This window comes from Cucurbita maxima, unplaced genomic scaffold (genome assembly GCF_002738345.1).
Source record: "Cucurbita maxima cultivar Rimu unplaced genomic scaffold, Cmax_1.0 Cma_Scf00001, whole genome shotgun sequence".
Lineage (NCBI taxonomy): Eukaryota > Viridiplantae > Streptophyta > Magnoliopsida > Cucurbitales > Cucurbitaceae > Cucurbita > Cucurbita maxima.
Window position 1 is genome coordinate 8,836,298 of NW_019272017.1, and position 16,007 is coordinate 8,852,304.

The 16,007-nt window shown below is 38.1% G+C and overlaps 2 protein-coding genes and 2 pseudogenes across 4 annotated transcripts; 3 read left to right on the plus strand and 1 right to left on the minus strand.

The window, feature by feature from the left end:
• The first annotated feature begins 300 nt into the window (after positions 1 to 300).
• Positions 301 to 4,721, plus strand: LOC111483066 (glutamate--glyoxylate aminotransferase 2-like). Of its 2 annotated transcripts, none has more exons than XM_023129195.1 (14): positions 301 to 672; positions 993 to 1,167; positions 1,622 to 1,687; positions 2,062 to 2,179; positions 2,435 to 2,516; positions 2,626 to 2,713; positions 2,842 to 3,000; positions 3,229 to 3,402; positions 3,487 to 3,618; positions 3,713 to 3,778; positions 3,874 to 3,938; positions 4,017 to 4,108; positions 4,224 to 4,380; positions 4,466 to 4,721. In XM_023129195.1, the coding sequence occupies exons 2-14, from the start codon at positions 1,051 to 1,053 to the stop codon at positions 4,575 to 4,577; spliced, it is 1,428 nt and encodes a 475-aa protein (XP_022984963.1). In that variant the 5' UTR covers positions 301 to 672; positions 993 to 1,050; the 3' UTR covers positions 4,578 to 4,721. The 2 variants fall into 2 exon arrangements, with proteins under 2 accessions (XP_022984963.1, XP_022984955.1); XM_023129187.1 differs by having other exon boundaries at positions 302 to 598.
• A 2,820-nt stretch (positions 4,722 to 7,541) lies between these two features.
• Positions 7,542 to 9,298, minus strand: LOC111487810 (annotated as a pseudogene).
• On the plus strand, positions 9,198 to 14,514 carry LOC111483054 (glutamate--glyoxylate aminotransferase 2-like). Of its 2 annotated transcripts, none has more exons than XM_023129165.1 (14): positions 9,198 to 9,396; positions 10,133 to 10,332; positions 11,181 to 11,246; positions 11,365 to 11,482; positions 12,130 to 12,211; positions 12,310 to 12,397; positions 12,525 to 12,683; positions 13,056 to 13,229; positions 13,305 to 13,436; positions 13,534 to 13,599; positions 13,668 to 13,732; positions 13,812 to 13,903; positions 13,978 to 14,134; positions 14,221 to 14,514. In XM_023129165.1, exons 2-14 carry the CDS (start codon positions 10,216 to 10,218, stop codon positions 14,348 to 14,350), a joined length of 1,446 nt encoding a protein of 481 aa, XP_022984933.1. In that variant the 5' UTR covers positions 9,198 to 9,396; positions 10,133 to 10,215; the 3' UTR covers positions 14,351 to 14,514. The 2 variants fall into 2 exon arrangements, with proteins under 2 accessions (XP_022984933.1, XP_022984941.1); XM_023129173.1 differs by lacking the exon at positions 9,198 to 9,396 and adding an exon at positions 9,705 to 9,814.
• Positions 14,515 to 14,584: 70 nt separating this feature from the next.
• Positions 14,585 to 16,007, plus strand: part of LOC111487818 — a 3,384-nt pseudogene continuing 1,961 nt past the window's right edge.

The following is a 16,007-nucleotide window of genomic DNA, read 5'->3' on the forward strand; positions in this document are numbered from 1 at the left end:
CCTAATTTGACATCTTGGACATTAATGTTGATGTTCATTCAAAATTAATGTCGATATTGATATCGATATCAAATTTTCAATTTTACAATAATACTAATAAAATGGGTTCGTTGCAACCATAAAAAGATGTAATCATAATAAACCACATCATTCAAATTAAAAGTTTATACCATAACTTCATACTTTAATGGTATTTTATGAAAAAAAAAAAAAAAAAAACAAAGAATATTTAAATTTTGATATAGTATTTATTTTAAAGATCATGAAGATTATAGAATTTGATTTTTGTGTGTGAAAAGAAACACCCGCCACTACTTGTCGATTCATTGGCCGAATACGACCATGAGCCAACGTAACAGAACCGCCAAATTTCTGGACTCTTATCAAAACTGAAGTTTCTGCATGAAGCTGCGCCACACTTTTGGTGCATCAGCTTTATCTCCTTAAGGCAAAAATCCACATTCCAAATTTCAGTGGCTCTGCTGCATCGTTTCGTTCACAATCTCATTGCCAACAAAAACTGAGCCCCTGCTCCCAATTCTGTGTCACTCGCTCACGAGTTCCACTACCTTCTGCAGCGCTTGCCTCGAACAAACAAGTTCTTTTTCTTCCCCTTGCAAACACTTGAATCAAAATTTTCTCTATTTGGGAGTGTTTCGCTTCCCATTTTCTGTAAATTATCTTCTTTGCATGTTTATTGTGTAGTTTGTTAATTGTATATTGATTTCTTCCTCGTTTATGTGAATACCCAAATCAAAAGAGCTATAAGCTTTTTGGTCTGTCCTTTGCATACACAAAACTCAAATGCTTAATCTAAAACTCAAGTTGATAGGTTTGGAGTTTTTTGTTCTTCTTTTTGTGTGTGTATTCCCAATAGTAACGCGATAAAACTTGATAACCTGTGATTTCAGGTCAATGTTTGCTTACCATTAAGAGCATTTAAAGATTTCTGTCATTTGGTTTCTCATTTATCTTACTTCTCTAAAATTCAGGTTCCGGGCAGATTGTGTTTAGTTGGAGTAATAGCTACTAGAGGTTAAGTAAATCATCATGTCACAAAAGGCACTAGACTACGAGTCGATTAATGAAAATGTGAAAAAGGCTCAGTATGCTGTGAGAGGAGAACTGTATCTGCGAGCTTCTGAGCTTCAAAAAGATGGGAAAAAGGTATGCTTTGATTGTTTAAGGAGTTTGGTTAATTGGTTATGTTTCACCTTTGATCAATACTTTTGTCCTGCAATAAGTTTTTGGAATAAACTTGGCATTTATCTCCACATCGGTATGATCTTGTCCATTTTAGATATAAGCTCTTACGTCTTTACTTTTGGTTTCACCCAAAAGGCTTTATACCAATGGAGATATTGTATCCTACTTATATTATGAGATCCCACGTCAGTTGGAGAGAGAAAGGAAACATTCCTTATAAAGGTGTAGAAACCTCTCCCTAACAGACATGTTTTAAAATCGTGAAGCTGAGCCTGGGCTGTCCCATTATATAGCCAAGCGGGACTTTGGTGGCACTTTCAACTCGCACCCTTGCTATCTCTTGTTTCAGTCTCATTCAGAGCAATTTTTCTGGCCCAAATATTCCTATTGCTCATGGTTTCAAACTTTTCTGCAGATTATTTTCACAAATGTTGGGAATCCTCATGCTCTTGGACAGAAGCCATTGACTTTTCCACGTCAGGTATGTTACTACAGCCACTTCGTCGTTGCAGTTTGATCTTTTTGTCGTTTCATCAACTTTCAAGTTTATATCTAATAGGTCCACGAACTTATAAGTGTCTAGTAGGTGTCAGAGCTTTTAATTTTATGTTTAATAGACCTCCGACTTTAAAAGTGTTTAATAAACCTTTGAACCAATAATTTTGTATCCAATAGGTCCCTGAAAGTTGAAGGACTTATTAAACACTTTATCAAGTTCAGTGACTAAGTAAACACGAACATAAAAGTTCATAAACTAGACTTGTAATTCAACCGATTTATTTGCTTCATTTGTGACCGAAGTCAACTTCTGTCCCAATGGGTCACCATAATACTACCTAACCCTTGCTTCTACAGGTTGTTGCTCTTTGTCAAGCTCCCTTTCTGTTGGAAGATCCTAATGTAGGATTATTATTTCCTGCTGATGCTATTGCAAGAGCCAAAAGTTATCTCTCGCTGATTCCGGGAGGGCTAGGTAATTTCTTAATTTGATTTCACAAGTTAGAGTGATTCTGGACTAATCGTTGAACGATCTTGCCGGTGAGGAGGGGTGTCATGAAATCATATAAGTGAGGACAGTTTTAGTTTCAGATGCTATTTTCTATAGTAATAGCATGGAACTTGGAAGTACAACTGATTGAGGAAGTTCTGAAATTGGTTTCATAGAAGTTAGGATCTTCAAGAAGCTACATAGAACTGATTGGCATTTATCCTTCCAAAATACTTCTAGGTGCTTACAGCGATTCTCGAGGACTTCCTGCAATTAGGAAGGAAGTAGCAGACTTTATAGGAAGGCGAGATGGCTATCCAAGGTGATAATGATGATATCTCTATAATTTTTAAAGCGTTTAGAAAGTCATTTCAAACATGCTCTTAGATTCATGACCTTAAAATCCTTATTGTTCATTGCTGTTATGACAGCAATCCAGAACTCATATACCTCACCGACGGTGCTAGTAAAGGTGTAATGCAGATATTGAACACCATTATCCGTGGTGAAGGGGATGGGGTATTATTTCTTGACTGACCATGACCATTTGATTGATTTTTCTTGCAAAATATGTTACTTGAATAGCTTTTCCCCCCATTCTCTTCACCCCCTTTCTTCATGTTAAGCTTAAATTGATGCTTTATCAGATTTTGGTCCCGGTTCCACAATACCCTCTTTACTCGGCTACAATAGCACTGTTTGGGGGCTCTCTTGTTCCATACTACCTAGAAGAGACTGAAAATTGGGGTCTTGACATTAACGACCTTCGCCAATCAGTTGCTCAGGCTCGCTCCAAAGGAATTAATGTTAGTATATTTACCATATTTGTTGGTGAAAGCGAAATCCTGTATGCAGTTTTTCCATAAAAACATGAAACCAAGAATATTACTTTTCGGTTTTTGAATCTAGAATCTAAGGTATCTTAGTCGATCCTTGCATACATAGCTCGGTAGACATTTATGTTTGAGTGTGTTTATATCTTCAGGCCAAAGTCATACCAATAACTCGTGTCTTATATGTTGGTTTCTGGTCAGGTAAGAGCAATGGTGATTATAAATCCTGGCAACCCCACTGGGCAATGTCTTAGTGAAGCAAATCTGAGAGAGATTCTGAACTTCTGTTTCCAAGAAAATTTGGTCTTACTTGGAGATGAGGTGTATCAGCAAAACGTATACCAGGATGAACGCCCCTTCATTAGTTCGAGAAAGGTAAAATCATCATGTTTGAGCCTCTCAACATTTTCTTTTCGGTTCAGTTTTCAACTCGATGATATGATATGTTGTATCTCTCAGGTATTACTAGATATGGGTCCACCTATTAGCAAGGAACTGCAGCTTATTTCTTTTCACACCGTGTCGAAAGGATATTGGGGAGAATGTGGACAGCGGGGTGGATACTTCGAGATGACCAACATTCCTCCAAAGGTTTGATTACTTAATAAGAATACCATTCAATTTCATTACTCTCCATCCAGCATTTTTATGATACTTGTGTAACATTGAACCGTCGATGATGCAGACGGTCGATGAAATATATAAGGTTGCTTCTATATCACTCAGTCCAAACGTTCCTGCTCAGATATTTGTGAGTCAACTCAATGTGTTATATGTTTGATCTTAACCTTTAGATTTGGCTTGCCTGAATTCTCTCATATGGAAAGTTGCTTTCTTTATTTGCAGATGGGGTTGATGGTCAACCCACCCAAGCCTGGTGATATTTCTTATGATCATTATTCTAGGGAAAGGTATGGCTAGCATCAAATCCCCCTCTTAATGGCTGTCTGGTTTCTTCTTATGATCATTTATCATTTTTGGGATTGTAGCAAGGGGATCCTTGAATCACTGAGGAGAAGGGCAAGAATAATGACTGATGGATTCAATAGCTGTAAAAATGTAGTCTGCAATTTCACAGAAGGTAAACTGTTTTTTTGTTAGAACGTTTCATTTTTTTTGTTTTACTTTTTCTCTACCCTCCCAAAATTTCATTGCTATGATATTAGATTAAAAAGACTAAGAGTATTTGTTAACAGGTGCCATGTATTCATTCCCACAAATACGCCTCCCGCCGAGAGCGATCGAGGCTGCCAAACAGTTGGGAAAAGTTCCTGATGTTTTATACTGCCTCAAGCTCTTAGAAGCCACTGGAATCTCCACTGTTCCAGGCTCAGGTTTTGGGCAGAAAGAAGGGTAATTATATTATATAATAATCTCTCTATTTACAAGGTGTCTTCTTGTATCTTGGTCATTGGCATTGGCTGATTTTTACTTGCAGGGTGTTCCATTTGAGGACAACCATCTTACCTGCTGAGGAAGACATGCCTGAGATCATGGCAAGCTTCAAGAAGTTCAATGATGCATTCATGGAGGAATACGAAGGGCGTTAATCAAGGGCGTGATCAGATCGGCTTCGAATTCACTATGTACTCTCTATGGATAATGTAAACTGTAAAGCTTCTGCAAGCATACATAATATCTAACCTTATTATGAGAACTCAATTATTCTATGGGATTGGATGTCATGTTTTACACTGGCTTTTGAATTTTGAAATTGGACTGAAAGGTGAGGAATATGGAATACTGGATAAGGAAGAAAAAGCAGCTTTTGGTAAACTCCTTTGCGGAGCACTGTTAAGAAACCTACAAATTCCAAGATTCCTTCGGCTTGAGAATAACTCACCTTGAAAATTGGAGCTCTTTAGTTTGAATTTTTCTGGGGTTTTTTTTTTCTTTTCTTTTTCCCCAAATATCTATATAATTGTTTTGTTTTATTGTTAGGTAAATAACTCTTGCTTGCACCGTTCCTGCAAATTTCACTACTTTTCATATAGCTCTGTAATTTAAACTCTACACTTGAATGGGTGATTCATTTAATAATTCTAATAAGTTAAAGTTTTCATTTTTTGTGATTGATATATTTAATTTATTGAGTTCTTTTTCTATATCTGATTGATTGTGTAACAACCTCAGAGCAAATTAATGAGTTTGGTGTTTTGTTAATTAAATGTGGTGTTGTTTTGGCTCAGGGAATGAGACACAAGATTTTAATGGGTGAAATTTGTTGAGTTGGGAGGGAGTCCCAGGTTAGTTAATTTAGGGAATGATCATGAGTTCATAAATAAGAAATATATCTTCATTGGTAAGTGGCTTTTTAGAAAATCAAAAGCAGAGTTATAAGAATTTAGGTTCAAAGTTGACAATATCCAAAATTTGAAGTCAACGGCCCCGTAAGCAGGTCAGCTTAAGTTCATGGAGTTTCCCTCTCTCCCCACTCTGGGAAGGGAATCTATTAAAGCATGTATCTAAATTTCGCATTGTCACTATTCCTTCCCTTTTACTCCCAAATTTTTACACTGTTTCTTGATTCCTAGAGAAAAGGGAAAAGAAAAGAGGAAAAACTCCTCTTTAGCTGCAACAAACGCAACGCAAAGCAAATTAGGCCAAAGTCACTTTCCATGTTCTCCTTTGCAAATCCTCGGCACCACCAACTTTGATCATTTAATTTTATTTATTCCTCTGCTTTTATCCAAACCAATCCCCTCTTTATTCCCTTATTCCCCCCCTCTATATTACTTCCCTACATCTCTCTCCTTCCCCCACCACCCCCAAAACTAATGGGATTTTCAGAGAATTTCCAAGACCATATGGGGTTCGAATTCGATCCCAGAAAATGGGTCATCACGGGAATTCAGTCACGACCTCCTCTTGTGCCTATTTACACGAATCCCATTCACAAAGAACTCGATCACTGTGACACAGAAGACCAACCGCCGACGCCGACAGGAGACGACTGTCGGATCAGGTCCGGTTCAAAATGCCCGCCCGCCCCCAAGAAGCAAAAATCTTCTATGAAATTCAACCATGGCAATGTGAGGCAGTTCTTCAAGCCTCCGGATTTAGAGGTTGTCTTTAGTCGACATGTCGAGAGGGCTAATTGATCAAGCTTTTGTTTCTTAACTTTAGCTATTGGCTTGCTTTTGTTTCATCGTGAATTTTCATATTGGCTCTTTTTGTTGTTTTTTTAGTTGATGCATTGTACAGAGATGTTTTCTGTCGTTCATGTGGACTCAGAAATCTCAGAGATGGAACAAAATTTTTTGAATTAGAATTTTTGCTTTCGACATTTTTAAGTTCTTTTCTCTATTTTTTTATTCTGAACTTTTAATTTTTTAAATTCGCTTCCTTTTACCTTCATTTTGTTTTTCGAGGTAGCTATGAGGGTATGGACTAACTAAGTTCATAATTTTAAACTATAAAGGTCAAAGACCTTTCAACAAATGAATATTAGACATATAAATACAACAATAATAACTAAAAAATAATTCATTTTGAAAACAAAAAATATTTTCCCTCTTCAGAATTTTACACTTTCTCTCTTAAATTTTGGATTTAATTTTCATTTGGTCACAAAACTTTAAAATTTTATATTTTTTCTCGAGTTTCCAGTAGTTTTGAGTTTAGTTTTAACATCTTTTAAGATTTTACATATTTATATTGCTTGCATTTTTATTTCTATGACGATAATTCTAGGAACGTTATGTCCTTCCTCCAGAAATAGACCCCAATCCCCAATAACAAAAGGATAACAGCAGAAATATAATAGACGTACCGTAGGAAAATGCTGCAGCTATTTATGAAATCTTTGCGATACTCCCTCGTCCGGTAAAGCAATTGCTATCTGGAAAGCAGCAAATTCTGTCACGTCAGAGAGAGATTACAAACTAAAATATATTCGACAATTGCACTACAAAAGTCTAGATTAACCTGAGCTCACAGTGCAATTTTGAGAGAAATATTCAAAAACAACTTTAGCAGTGCATATCATCGAAGCTTTCTACTGACTATTATTGTCTTCTTTAAACTTTTTTCCTCGAACTTTTAAGAAATGTGTCAGATAGGGTGAGATTTTCACACTATTATAAACAATACTTCGTTTTTCTCCTCAACCAATGTGAAGTCTCACAATCCATTCTTTTTGGGGCCAACATTCTCGCTAGCACTCGTTTCTTTCTCGAATCTATGTGAAATCCTCAATCCACCTCTCTTTAGAGTCTATCATCCTTGCTAGCACACCACCTCATATCTATCCCTTCGGGGCTCAACCTCCTCGCTAGCCCAGCGTTCCATGATTGATTCTGATATCATTTATAACCGTCGAAATCTACTACTAACAGATGTTGCTTCGTTTCGGCCTTCTCTTCCCACAATTACATCACATGCCTGGTAAGAACACGAGAGCTTACATTGTCAGAATCTGGCAACTATTGCACACTATTTTTTAGCAGGAATTCCACTTCAAAGGATGGTAAAGGATTGTCACCCAAGTAAAGCCTCTCCTACAAAAAAAAAAAAATAATAACAGCCACTGAAGAGGAGGAAAAACTAAAAAAAGTGAGGGATTCTAATAGGCAGAGCAAGTTATCTTCTAAAAAGTAAAGTTCTGCTTGTTAATGAATCTGCATCATGAATGTCAAAAAGGTACACAGTTAGTCGGCCCTCCTCTCCAAATTGATATATATAATCGAGATCCGAGCAATAGTAAAAGCTTAGTCAAAATTTCCAGTTGGAAAGATGGAGAGAACAGGCGTCAATGAAGAGACGAACATTTTCAGCAGTGCATAATAAATAAGGGAGAGTTGCTCAAAGTTCACACAGGGGAACTTAAGGATGCCAGAAAGGCAACATGTTGTTCACGAATTCCTTTAGCATTGGACATAATTATGTTCGTAATCCATCTTCAAACTTCCTAATATAAGAACTGTCCAAGCATTAATCCAAAGGACTTTTGATTTTGAATAAACTTTTGTGAAACTCGAACAGCTTATGTTTATCATGCTTAAATTGAAAGGACGTTAAAAATGCTACATAAATTAAAAGGCAGAATACGCAATGTTGTTTCGCAGTGAAAAATGCTATAAACCTAAAAACATTGGAGAACTTTCAAATTCTCAACAATTCAACATTGCGATCAGGAACACAAATAACTTCACCGGGCTGAGCTACGCAGCAATACAATCTTAATCGTTCTTTCTGCGGGGACATTTTGAAGTCTCAAATGGAAACCATAAATTGAAAGCATGTTAAAAAATTCTGGATCATAAATTGAAAGCATATTCCTACAGATTTCTTCTCAATATAGCTATATAATTGAACTAACCTCCATATGCCATCACGTGGCTCAATTCCATCAGACTCAGCAGCAATTTTCTTCGAAGAATCTTCGTCTCGCCTAGCAGAACAAGAGGCAGATCTTCCGGCGTCGCTTTTAGGCGACAGTTCTAGAGCGGCCGTGGCGGCCGAGGCAGTAGTCGTCGGTATCGGGATCGAAGTAGAAGCAGATTCTTGAATTGAACAGAAAGAATCAGTCCCAGGAACGCTTTCAACAGTCCACTGAAAAGAATTCTCGATGTTCTTGATCACGCTCGCAATTAACTTCAGGTAGCGATTTGCGGTGATGTGACTCTCTTGATTGGCGCTGATTTTTGCTGCATTTGGATGGCTCTCTAACTGTAAGGTAAATGGAGCTGAGATGGATTATATTTAAAAAATATTAATTAATTAAATTTAAAATGGTAATGCAAGTTTTTTCACAAGCATCCTATTTATCCATTATCCGTTCAAAAAAATTATAAAGACAAAGATTTGAACATCAACAATTTTTCAAATATGAAATACGATTTTTTTTCATATATACATATATAATATATATATATAACTATGTAATATATATATATATACATACATATATATATATATATATATATATTGTTTTTGGACATCACATCTCATGTCAACAATGATGTAGTCAGCAACATAACTGAAAAAACTTAATAAAGATATTTGAAGGGTGAATTTCATTTTGTCAGGTTTCTCAAGGGCTTAAATCACAATCAATTTTCTACGTTACAAAAAAACGCCGACCACTAATTGCCTATTGAGCCAAGGAAACACTGCCACCAAAATTCCGCAGCCCATCAAAAACTAGACTTTCTGTACAAAGCTGCGCCACATTTTAGTAGTTGCAAGAACTTTATCTAAATTTCAGTGGCTCTGCTGCATCCTTACGTTCAATTTGGTTGCCACATAAGGCACCCTTCCCAATATCCATCTTGCACTCAGACCCGGATCCGAACCCTGTGTCAGTACAACATCGCTACATTCGCCCGCGATTTTCCCTCTCTTCTGCAGCGCTTCGCTCGAGCACAGGTCAGTTATTGAACCCCCACCTGCGATTTATCTAATCATTAATTCCCTAATTATGAGTTTTGGCTTCTATCGATTCATCATCCAGTTTTGTTTCTGCTCGTTGGGACTGTTCAATCTGGCTAATCAGCATTTGTTTCCCTCCTTGCATTTTAGTGTTGATTTGCGTTAATGATCCGTTTTTGTTTAAGGAATCCGCAATGTTGTAGTTTAACGCTGGCGCTGGTAGGTTTTGATCATTAGTCAATACCCTCTTCTTTTGTCTGTTCTATTTTAATTTTTCTTAATCTTCGGCATCCTGGAGTTGTCTTATATTGATTAATCATGCAATTATGTTTTGTCTGTTCGTGGATTTCTTCCTCGGTTATGTCGATGCCCTGTTCTTCGTTTGCGATACTTCAAAAATCAAGAGAGCTATAAGGTTTTTGGTTTGTTCTTTTATCTGAGCCGATCGAGTCCTTTCATCACCCGCTCACATTTATGCATTGTGTTTATCTTTCGATTTTGGAAAAGTGGATGTTGTTTATGCCTTCGATTGTGCAATTTTTTTGTTTTCTCCAGCCAAAAGAGCTTTATGGGGTTCGTCCATGGAAGTTCTGCTGTTTTCTGTGGATTCATTTGCTTGAATCTCCACTAAACACAAAGCTATGGATAATCCCCTTGATGCATTGCATTAGCTATTAAGTCGAGGAAGAACTTTCATTATTAATCATCCCTGCATCTCTATTGTAAATTTCAGGTTCAGGGCAGATATTTCTTAGCTTGGTAAATTCTAGGTTTGCTTGCCTGTATTGGAGTAATAGCTAAGTCAAGTACATCATTATGTCACGTATGGCACTCGACTACGAGTCGATTAATGAAAACATGAAAAAAGCTCAGTATGCTGTCAGAGGAGAACTATATCTGCGGGCTTCTGAGCTTCAGAATGAAGGGAAAAAGGTATAAAATGTTCATCCAATCATATAGTTCCTCGAAAACTTCCTTCAGTTGTTTAGGAATTTGGTTAATTGTTTATGTTTTACCTTTGATCATTACTTTGTCCTACTGTGATTTATTGGTTAGTTCTTGAATTAAACTTGTCATTTCCTTATCCCTTCTCGAAGTTTGGAGGATTTTCATCTTTGATCTGTTGTTATTGATGAATCATTGAGTTGAGACCGTTTGTGTGAGATCCCACATCGGTTGGGGAGGAGAACGAAACACCCTTTATAAGGGTGTGAAAACCTCTCTCTAGCAAACGCGTTTTAAAAACCTTGTGAGGAAGCCTAGAAGGGAAAGCTCAAAGAGGACAATATCTGCTAGTGATGGGCTTGGATCGTTACAAATGGTATCAAAGCCAAACACCGGATGATGTGTCAATAAGGAGACTGAGCCCCGAAGGGGTGGACACGAGACGGTGTGTTAACAAGGACGCGACCCCAAAGGGGGTGGATTGGGGGGTCCCACATCGATTGGAGAAGGGAGTGAGTTCCAACGAGGACGCTGGGCCCCGAAGGGGGTGGATTGGGGGGTCCCACATCGATTGGAGAAGGGAGTGAGTTCCAGCGAGGACGCTGGGCCCCGAAGGGGAGTGGATGGTGAGATTCCACATCGTTTGGGGAGGAGAATAAAACACTCTTTATAAGAGTGTAAAAACTTCTCCCTAGCAGACGCGTTTTAAAAACCTTGAGGGGAAGCTCGAAAGAGAAAGCCTAAAGAGGACAATATCTGCTAGCGGTGGACTTGGGCTATAGTTTGAGTTTGAACTTTTCCATTTATATTGCTCGTAATTTCTAATGTTTTTGCAGATAATTTTCACAAATGTTGGGAATCCTCATGCTCTTGGACAGAAGCCATTGACTTTTCCACGACAGGTTTGTTACTACAGCCACTTTCATTTGTTGCTGTCGGATCTTTTTGTTCCTTTTGGGACTGAAGGCAACTCCTGTCGCTATGTCTGCATGAACACTGCCTCTCTTTATTCAACAACAGGTTGTCGCTCTTTGCCAAGCTCCCTTTCTCTTAGAAGATCCTAATGTGGGATTATTATTTCCTGCTGATGCTATTGCAAGAGCCAAACATTACCTCTCATTGACTCCCGGGGGCCTAGGTAATTTGTTAATATGCATGCACAAGTTAGAATGATTCAGGATTTAATCCTTGAGTGATCTTGCTGGCGTAGGGGTGTCATGAAATCGTAACAGCAAGGACACAGCTTTAGAATTAGCGACCACATTTGTCCAATTCTCACGTAGTAGCCTAAGCCCATCACTAGCAGATATTGTCTTTTTTGAACTTTCCCTTTCGGGTTTTCTCTAAAAGTTTTTAAAACACGTCTAATAGGGAGAGGTTTCCATACCCTTATAAAGAATGTTTCATTCTCCTCCCCAACCGATGTGGGATCTCACAATCCTCCTCTCTTCAGTGTCCAGCATCCTCGCTAGCACTCGTTCCCTTCTCCAATCGATGTGGGACCCTTTAATCCACTCCCTTTCGGAGCCCAGCGTCCTTGCTGAAACACTGCCTCGTGTCCACTCCTTCCAGACTCAGCCTCCTCATGTCTGCTAGCAGTGGGCTCAGGCGGTTACATCTCATGTCCACTTTCCACTTTCCACTCAATTTACTTTTATTTTCTACTTGGATCTTGAACTTGGAACTGCAACTGACTTAGAAAGCTTGAAATTAGTCTCATAGAAGTTCAGATCTTCAAGGAGATAATTCAATTGATTGTTTTTAATCCTTCGAAAATACTTGCAGGCGCGTACAGCGATTCCCGAGGAATTCCTGCGATTCGGAAGGAAGTAGCAGAGTTTATAGGAAGGCGAGATGGCTATCCAAGGTGATAAAGATGATATCTCTATGAATTTCAATAAGCTTTATGTGTTTGAGATAGGTTGATGATCTTGAAATGCTGATTTTTAATTACTTGCATGGCAGCGATCCAGAACTCATATACCTCACTGATGGCGCTAGTAAAGGCGTAATGCAGATATTGAATACTATTATCCGTGGTGAAGGGGATGGGGTATTATTTCTTGACTGACCATGACCATTTGATTGCTTTTTCTTGCAAAATATGTCACTTGAATGGCTTGTCTTCATTCTCTACACCCTCTTCTTGCACATTAAGTTTAAATTTAGTGTCTTATCAGATTCTGGTCCCGGTTCCACAATACCCTCTTTACTCGGCCACAATAGCACTGTTTGGGGGCTCTCTTGTTCCATACTACCTAGAAGAGACTGCAAATTGGGGTCTTGACATTAATGACCTTCGCCAGTCAGTTGCTCAGGCGCGCTCCAAAGGAATTAACGTTAGTGCATTTTCCATATTCATTTGTGAAAGTGAAATCCTGTATGGCAATGTTTCCATATCAAACATAGAAATTAAGAATATAAGTTTTAAAACTGAGATATCTTTGTGAGATCTCACATCGATCGGAGTGGAAAACTAAACATTCTTTATAAGGGCATGGAAACCTCTCTCTAGCAAACGCGTTTTAAAAACTTTGAGGGGAAGTCCAAAAGGGATAGCCACAATCGGAATGGATCTTGCATCCATAGCTAATTACATATTTATATGAGAAACAGTGATATTTCCAAACATTCACTTATTTGAGTGTTTTTAAGTCTTTAGGCCAAAATCATGGCGATAGCTCATGTATTATACGCTGGTTTCTGGTTAGGTAAGAGCTATGGTGATCATAAATCCTGGCAACCCCACTGGTCAATGCCTTAGTGAAGCAAATCTGATAGAGATACTGAAATTTTGTTTCCAAGAAAACTTGGTCTTACTTGGAGATGAAGTTTATCAGCAAAATGTATACCAGGACGAACGCCCCTTCATTAGTTCTAGAAAGGTAAATGGTTATGTTAGAGTCTCAACTTTCTTTTTTAGTTTCCAAATCACTACTCTAATCTGCTGCATCTCTCAGGTATTACTGGATATGGGTCCACCCATTAGTAAGGAGCTGCAGCTTATTTCGTTCCACACCGTGTCGAAAGGATACTGGGGAGAATGTGGACAACGGGGCGGATACTTCGAGATGACCAACATTCCTCCAAAGGTTTGATTACTTGATAATAAGATTACCATTCAATTTTATTAGTTTCCATCCAGCATTTTTATGATACTCGTGTAACATTCGATCGTCGATGCTGCAGACGGTCGATGAAATATATAAGATTGCTTCTATATCACTCAGCCCAAACGTTCCCGCTCAGATATTTGTGAGTTATATATTTTCTCTCTTAACCTTTATATCTGGCATGCCTGAATTTTCTCATGTGTATGCAAGATGGGGTTGATGGTCAACCCACCAAAGCCTGGTGATATTTCATATGATCAGTATATTAGGGAAAGGTATGGCTAGTCGTTTCGAATCCGTTTATCGTATAATCGTCCTGAAATAAACAGAACTTTATCATGTGTGGGATTGCAGCAAGGGGATCCTTGAATCACTGAGGAGAAGAGCACGAATAATGACTGATGGATTCAATAGCTGTAGAAACGTGATATGCAATTTCACAGAAGGTAAACTGTTTGGATTTTTGCTTTAATTTCACTGAGGAGAAGAACACGAATAAGTACCAATCATTTGTTATCAGGTGCCATGTATTCTTTCCCACAAATACGCCTCCCGCCGAGAGCCATTGAGGCTGCCAAAAAGCTGGGGAAAATGCCTGATGTTTTCTACTGTCTCAAGCTCTTAGAAGCCACTGGAATCTCCACTGTTCCAGGCTCAGGTTTCGGGCAGAAAGAAGGGTAATGATATTATAGTATTATAATCTCTCTATTTACAAGGTCTTCTTGTATCTTGGTCATTGGCGTTGGCTGATTTTTACTTGCAGGGTGTTCCATTTGAGGACAACCATCTTACCTGCTGAGGAAGACATGCCTGAAATCATGGCGAGCTTCAAGAAGTTCAATGATTCATTCATGGAGGAATATGAAGACCATAGGGGCTATTCAAGGATGTGATCGGGCCGCTTCCATGCGCCTGCGCCCATTTGAATTCACCATATATTACCGTTCTATTACTGTAATGCTTTTGCAAGCAGACATATCTAACGTTAGTATGAGAACTTAATCATTCTATTGGATGTGATGATCATTAATGACTGACTTAGTAATAATTTTCCTAAATACCATATATAAGATTAACACATTTTATTAGTTAGTTTCGTTACACAAATTTCCTAATCTCTTTGTCCAATGGCGGATCTTTCCCAGCCACTTCTTTCGCCGCGGAGAGACGAAAACAAACCGATCCACTCGCCGGAATCATGCCGAAAAAAATCAAAGGCTGTTTTTGTTTCCGACGCCGATGACATACCTCCGATCAACAGCGCACGTGATTTCTACAGAGAGTTCTATGTTGAATCAAAGAAGCTGTGGTATCTTGCAGCGCCGGCGGTGTTCACCTCCGTTTGCCAATACTCTTTCGGCGCCATCACTCAACTCTTCGCCGGTCAAGTCAGTTCCATCGCCCTCGCCGCCGTCTCTATCGAGAACTCCGTCATCGCCGGCTTTTCCTTCGGCGTCATGGCACGTACTCGGCAATTCATTGCAAATTGTTCATTAATAATATATATATATATATATTATTTATTTATTTATTTATATATGAATACAATTTTTTTAACTGCAGCTAGGAATGGGAAGCGCGTTGGTGACGCTGTGCGGGCAAGCGTACGGGGCCGGGCAGCTGGATATGATGGGACTGTACATGCAAAGATCGTGGGTCATCCTCCTTTCAACGGCCGTGATTCTAACTCCCGTTTAAATATTTTCGGCGCCGCTTCTGAAGATGATCGGACGGACGGCGGAGATATCGGAGGCGGCCGGAGTGCTGTCGATATGGATGATCCCTAAGCTTTATGCGTACGCGCTGAACTTTCCCGTCTCCAAATTTCTGCAGGCTTAGAGCAAAATGATGGCGATGTCAGTGATAGCAGCTGTGGCTTTGGTAAAGTTAACCAAGAATTCAAATGGTTTTTTTAATTTAATTTTTTTTATATAATAAAAAAAATGAAAGTAATGCATATAAATTTAATTTTTAAAAATAAAATCAAAAAATTAAAATGGTTATAAATTTAATTTTTATTGATATTTTGAACATACAGGTCCTGCACACGTTCTTTACTTGTTGCAGTTGAAGTGGGGATGGCTTTAATTTTTGCCACTGTCGATGGCTTTAATTTATTATTTTACTTGTTAGGCGCATTACTTATTTCCAATATTAATTATTTGAAAAATATGATTTGCAAATTAAATATTTACCATATGAAATGAGTTGTTGATTGAAGTATAATTATTTTATCATACATGTTACCCACATTAATTAGTTCATTATTTAATTAAATATGATTTACATTACAAATTAAATATGCACATTATAAAAATAATACATCGAGTAGACTAATTATATTTTGAGTTATTATCGTGTAGTTTGGAGATATGGTATTATGTGGCTCTCATACTATTTGCGGGATATTTAAAGAATGCAAACGTTTCCATCAATGCCCTTTCTATATGCCATTTTTTTTTCCTCCAAATATATTATAAATTGAATATAATACAAATAAAATTAAAACTTCCCTATAATTGTCACAAAAAAAAAAAAAAAAAAATTTAT